Raw genomic sequence first — 6,709 nt, 5'->3', positions numbered from 1 at the left:
CCACAGGTTGACTACAAGAACCTCCACTAACATGCAGCGTCACTCTGTGTACACATGCTCCTGCTGGTCACCTTGAAAACTGCAAGTCAAGGACGAGGTGGCCGAGTGGTTAAGGCGATGGACTGCTAATCCATTGTGCTCTGCACGCGTGGGTTCGAATCCCATCCTCGTCGCTTCTTTATGTGGACACAGCCCGTTGTGATGAATGTTTGAACTGTAATCTGACAAACAGCAGAGTGAAGTCATTGTTTACAGATAACAGAACTTCAGGGCATGAAAACGACGTCCTGACGTGAAGGACTGAACGGGGCACGAGTTTGTCTGTCACTGCTGGAAGGAACTGAAGCAGATAATGAAGGAGCTCCACAGCTGGTCATGACGGACACGTTAACACTCAGTGAGGAACCTTCAAGAACACTTGGCCCAGGTGTGTTCAGTGGGAAGTGAAGGTTCATGTAACGTCTTTACAGCTGATGGACGAGCAGTGACCTCTGACAGCTCCTGTCAGTCCCAGCGTCCATGTGTTCAGGCCTCGTTGGCGCAGTAGGCAGCGCGTCAGTCTCATAATCTGAAGGTCGTGAGTTCGAGCCTCACACGGGGCAGAACTTTTAAAGTCACATGACAACATGGAGGAGACACACGGTCCACGATGAAGAACGTAGAATCTCGTCACATCAGGAGACAACGATGAGCTCAGTCACTGAAGGTCAAAAGTGTTGTGGAGAACGTGGGCATCGACCCCACTACCTCTCACATGCTAAGCATACACACTACCATTTGAGCTAAATGCCCTGCGAGTCATCAGCTCCGTCCCCGTCAGAGGGTGGATTCATGTCCCCGTGGTGTCAGGTGACCCTGCAGACAGACACAGTGACGGACTCTGACACCTGTTCTCAGTGTACTGTCCCTTTAAGAGCCAGGGGAATTAGCTCAAATGGTAGAGCGCTCGCTTAGCATGCGAGAGGTAGCGGGATCGATGCCCGCATTCTCCACAACACTTTTAACCCTTTGTGTGGTCTGGTGTCAAACATGCGGTGCGTGCTGCTGAAAGAGGACGAACAGTTCAGGGATCAGGACGAAGCTAACAAGCTAACAGGAAGTGACCTGTGGCGGTTCTGTTGGACTTTGTTTGGTTCTGTCTCAGATGATTCAGTCTGAACTCTGAACACACTCGTCAGGTTAAAGTGTTGTGGAGAATGCGGGCATCGATCCCGCTACCTCTCGCATGCTAAGCTCTTAAAGGGACAGTACACTGAGAACACAGAAACTTTGTGTGCTCACGAACTAAGACGACCAACGTCGTGATTCCATTGGGTCCTTGAAATTCTGGAAGGTTTGTGAATTTTAAGGGGAAAAGAACAAGGCCTTGAAAGTTTTTGAAATGAGATGATGTTATAATAGTCGTTAGTTAACCTAACACTGTGTCCGCCGTCTCCCCCTGCAGTCCTCTCAGTCCTGAGGACGTTTGGTCCCGGAGTGTGGAGCGGCTGTACAAGGCGGTCCAGAGAACCAGAACCAGCAGAGAGCAGCTCCAACAAGACCAGAACCACAGCCAGGAGCAGATCACCAGACTGCAGGCCCAGCTACACCACCATCAGAACCACATAGCCCAGCTGGAAGCTCAGGTAGCTCAGGATCAGAACCAGGGTCAGAACCAGGATCAGAACCAGGACATAGACTGGAGGCTGAGGGAGGAACTGGAGAAGCTGAGAGTCCGCCTGCAGAAGTCTGAGAGCAGAAACAGACACATTCAACACAAACTGGTGAGTATCGGTACCAGAACCTTGACCAGAACCTCATCCTGCCGAGCTGTTCAGAACCTGAACGCCTCACCTGTGTTCTAATTGGTGTTTGTCGCACAGGAGGCGGAGCTTCAGCAGTGCCGTGTGCAGCTTCAGGACGTCCAGCAGGACAGAGACACTCTGCTCCAACAGGTGATACCAGAACCAGAACCAGACCTGCCGTCAGTTCAGTGTGTATGTGAGGGTGGTCAGCAGCAGTGCATGCTGGGACTGACTCTCTGTCATGTGATCCAGCTGCGTTCACAGAGTGCCGGTCACCAGACGGGCCTGGACCGCCTCAACAGGAAACTACGGCAGCTCAGCAGGTCCATGTGTGAGTCGGACCAGCTGACCGCAGAACAGCTGAGAGCTCTGAACCACACGGTGACACTGCTGCATGCGCACACACAGCAGGTACACACACACACACAGCAGGTACACACACAGCAGGTACACACACACACATACACACAGCAGGTACACACACACACAGCAGGTACACACACACACACACACAGCAGGTACACACACACACACACACACAGCAGGTACACATACACACACACACAGCAGGTACACACACACAGCAGGTACACACACACACATACACACAGCAGGTACACATACACACAGCAGGTACACACACACACACACAGCAGGTACACACACACACAGAGCAGGAACACACACACACACACACAGCAGGAACACACACACACGCAGCAGGTACACACACACACACACACACATCAGGTACACACACACGCAGCAGGTACACACACACACACACACAGCAGGTACACACACACACACGCCAGGTACACACACACGCGGCAGGTACACACACACATTCAGCAGGAACACACACACGCAGCACACACACGCAGCACACACACGCAGCAGGTACACACACACACAGCATGTACACACACACACAGCAGATACAAACACACACACAGCAGATACACACACACACAGCAGGTACACACACACACACACACAGCAGGTACACACACGCAGCACACACACGCAGCAGGTACACACACACACACGCAGCATGTACACACACACACAGCAGGTACACACACACACAGCAGATACACACACACACACACACACACAGCAGGTACACACACACACACAGCAGGTACACACAGCAAATCAAATTTTCTTCCACGCCTCTGCCCCACCCTGACGTCCTTTTACTGTAATGACACTATTTCCTGTTGATGTTCCTTCACAATAAAAGTATCCCTTTCGTGAATAAATGAGGTGCTTTTAATGTGAAGAGGATTATAGGAACTTCATGTTAGCTGACTGATTACACAGGTGTGGACCTATGAAACGTTTTAACCTGGATTGTTTTCAGGTGCGGCTGATTGCAGCTCTGCTGGTAGTTAGCTAACTCTGTGCTCCACTATCTGACCTGAGATCTGACTGACTGATGTTCTGTCCTCCTGTCACTGGATCAGAACCACACGGACATGAATGGACCTTTACGCTGTCTGTGTGTGTGGCATCATGGGAACTAAAACTGTCTCTCTGCCAGGCTAACAGTCCGACGCTGGACTCTGGTTTGGGCCTGCAGTACCTGAGCTCACCTGAGAGGGTACATCACATCACAGACACAGGTACACACACTGGTACAGACACAGGTACAGACACATGGTACACACACTGGTACAGACACAGGTACACACACTGGTACAGACACATACAGGTACAGACACAGGTACACACACAGGTATAGACACATACAGGTACAGACACATACAGGTACAGACACAGGTACACACACTGGTACACACACACACAGGTACACACACTGGTACAGACACACACTGGTACAGACACTGGTACAGACACAGGTACACACACTGGTACAGACACATACAGGTACAGACACAGGTACACACACTGGTACAGACACATACTGGTACAGACACATACAGGTACAGACACACACTGGTACAGACACTGGTATAGACACATACAGGTACAGACACAGGTACACACACTGGTACAGACACATACAGGTACAGACACAGGTACACACACTGGTACAGACACACACAGGTACAGACACAGGTACGCACACATACAGGTACAGACACAGGTACACACACAGGACCTGATTTTGGTAACCTTGACGTATTTTTGGGTGTTATACACTTTCTTCTTCTTTAGTCAAACTTTATTTTGACTTTACGGAAAGGAGCCTCAGTGCTTCCTTTGTCATCTCCTTTAAGCAGAGGAGACCGGAGCATCCTTCAGGAAAGGAAAGGAGGTTCTTTAAACAGTCATTAGCATCAGTAGTGTTTAAACAGTGACAGCTGGCAGAGAGCGTGTGGACAGGAAACAACGTGTTGCCGTGATGTCACTCGATCAACTGTGTGTGTTGTGTTGTTGCCTGGTTCTCCTGCGTTCACACACACAGTCCAAGCTGTTTGGAACGTGCCATCCAGCGTCAGGTGGACCTGTAACCTCATGTGCTGTGTGGCCTCCAGCAGACAGTGGCGCCGTCCTGAGCGGAGCGCTGTAACAGGTCGGCCGCCTGCTGAGCTGATCGGGCCTGAGGACGACACAGAGACATAAAGGTCTGGGTCTGGTCCAACAAACAGTGTCCATAGTGCTAACACATACTAACATGTGTGTGTGTGTGTGTGTACCTTGCTGGTGTGTGTTAGACAGCTCTGAGCCTCCCACAGACAATCCCTGTCAGCCTGTCGGAGTTCAGCTCGTCGCGTTCAAAACTCTAAATTTTTCTCCAACACACATCCACCCATCATCACACACCTGCATCACACTGCTACACACACACACACACACACAGTTTGAACGTTGTTCATTACATTTCATTCTAATGTGTGTGTGTGTGTGTGTGTGGTACCGTGATCGTCTAGTGTGTGTCGTAGTTTCTTCTTTTCTTCAGTTTGTCTTTCTTGTGCACACACTCACACACACACCCCTTCTACCTGCTGACACACACACACACACACACACAAGAGATGTATGTAAAATGTACATACAAACTGTGTAGCATGTACCGGTGTCAACTAACCGTGATCTGATTGGCCGGCTGCAGACTGACCTGTGTTCTGATGGCACGGCTACAAACTGACTGTGATCTGATTGGCCAGCTACAGACTGACCTGTGGTCTATGTGGCAGGCTGCAGACTGAACCTGTGGTCTGATTGGCCGGCTACAAACTGACCTGGGATTGACTGGCTGGAGCAGACTCACACTGTTATTAGCCGCTACAAACTAAGTTGTGATCTGATTGGCCGGCTAAGACTGACCTGTAATCTGATTGTCCACTACAGACTGACCTGTGGTCTGATTGGCCGGTTTGCAGCTCACCTGTTATCTGATTGGCCAGCTACAAAACTGAACCTGTGATCTGATTGGCCGGCTGCAAACTGACCTGTGGTCTGATTGGCCGGCTGCAAACTGCCTGTGGTCGGATTGGTCGGGCCGCAGACTGACCTGTTGTTCCTGATTGGCCTGGCTGCAGACTGACCTGTGATCTTTTCTGGGATGTACAGTGCAGAGCAGGTGAACCACAGACAGCCATGGAGCTCCATCCAGGGGAGTGGGAGTGTGTGGTGAGCCAGCAGGGAAGAGCTGCAGCTGGGGCAGGAGGAGGAGAGTGTCCTCTGGAGCTGTCTGTCCACTCTGCTGCTCCGGCAGGAGAACACGAGTCACACTCAGTCGGTACCAGTGTCTGTAACCAGGGTCCTGTACCTGGTCTGACCTGTATGTGTCTGTACCTGTGTCTGACCAGTGTCTTGTACCTGTATGTGTCCTGTACCTGTATTTGTCCTGTACCTGTATGTGTCGGTACCTGTATGTGTGTCTGTACTGTGTCTGTACCTGTATGTGGTCTGTACCAGTGTATGTGTCTGTACCAGTGTCTGTGATTTGTATGTGTCCTGTACCTGTGTGTGTACCTGTGGTCTGTTACCTGTATGTGTCCTGTACCTGTATGTGTCTGTAAACCAGTGTCTGTACCTGTAATTTGTCTGTACCAGTGTCTGTAATTGTATGTGTGCCTTACCTGTATGTGTCGGTACCTGTAGTGTCCTGGTACCTGTGTGTGTACCTGTGTGTGTACCTGTGTCTGTACCGTGTGTGTGTACTACTGTGCCTGTAACGTGTGTCTGTACCGGTATGTGTCCTGTTTTGTGTGTGTTTACCTGTGTCCTGTACCAGTGTGTGTACCTGTATGTGTCTGTACCAGTGTCTGTACCAGTGTGTGTCTGTACTTGTGTGTGTCTGTACCAGTGTGTGTACCTGTGTCTGTACCTGTATGTGTCTGTACCAGTGTCTGTACCAGTGTGTGTCTGTACCAGTGTGTGTACCTGTGTGTACCTGTGTGTGTCTGTACTGTATGTGTGTGTACCTGTGTCTGTACCGTGTGTGTCGTACAGTGTGTGTCTGTACCAGTGTTGGTATTGTAGTGTCTGTACCTTGTGGTGTCCCTGTGGTACTGACCTGTATGTGTACCAGTGTGTGTACCTGTGTCTGTACCTGTAGTGCGTACCTGTGTAACTGTTACCTGTGTGGTCTGTACCAGTTGGTGTACCTGTGTCCTGTACCGTGTGTGTACCATGTGTGTACCTTTCTGTACCTGTATGTGTGCGTATTGTCGTACCTGTGGGTGTCTGTACCTGTGTGGTGTACTGACCAGTGTCTGTATTTGTATGTGTCTGTACCTGTGTCTGTACCTGTGTCTGTACCTGTAGTGTCGTGTCTGTATTTTGTCTGTACCAGTGTGTACCTTAATGTGTCTGTACAGAGTGTATGTGTCTGTACAGTGTATGTGTCTGGTACCAGTGTCTGTATCTGATGTGTCTGTACCTGTATATGTCGGTACCTGTGTGTGTACCTGTATTGGTCTGTATCTGTGTGTGTACCTGTGTGTGTA

The 6,709-nt window shown here is 50.2% G+C and overlaps 1 protein-coding gene and 3 non-coding genes across 4 annotated transcripts in view; all 4 read left to right on the top strand.

Moving 5' to 3' along the window:
• cntrl (centriolin) overlaps positions 1-6,709 on the top strand; it is a 26,459-nt gene that overhangs the window by 12,818 nt on the left and 6,932 nt on the right. The window contains exons 5-8 of the mRNA XM_027286019.1: positions 1,445-1,763; positions 1,863-1,934; positions 2,037-2,195; positions 3,331-3,412. Of these exons, the coding sequence (XP_027141820.1) occupies positions 1,445-1,763; positions 1,863-1,934; positions 2,037-2,195; positions 3,331-3,412 (632 nt within the window). The remainder of the gene's footprint in view (positions 1-1,444; positions 1,764-1,862; positions 1,935-2,036; positions 2,196-3,330; positions 3,413-6,709) is intronic.
• On the top strand, positions 92-173 carry trnas-gcu (transfer RNA serine (anticodon GCU)). The gene has a single exon. It is a non-coding gene; the product is annotated as a tRNA-Ser (tRNA).
• trnam-cau (transfer RNA methionine (anticodon CAU)) lies at positions 530-602 on the top strand. Its single transcript has one exon. It is a non-coding gene; the product is annotated as a tRNA-Met (tRNA).
• trnaa-agc (transfer RNA alanine (anticodon AGC)) lies at positions 920-992 on the top strand. The gene has a single exon. It is a non-coding gene; the product is annotated as a tRNA-Ala (tRNA).

This window comes from Larimichthys crocea, chromosome XIII (assembly GCF_000972845.2).
Source record: "Larimichthys crocea isolate SSNF chromosome XIII, L_crocea_2.0, whole genome shotgun sequence".
In the NCBI taxonomy this organism is placed as follows: domain Eukaryota; kingdom Metazoa; phylum Chordata; class Actinopteri; family Sciaenidae; genus Larimichthys; species Larimichthys crocea.
Note: the sequence above shows the minus strand (reverse complement) of the source record. Positions and strands in the feature narration are given on the sequence as shown.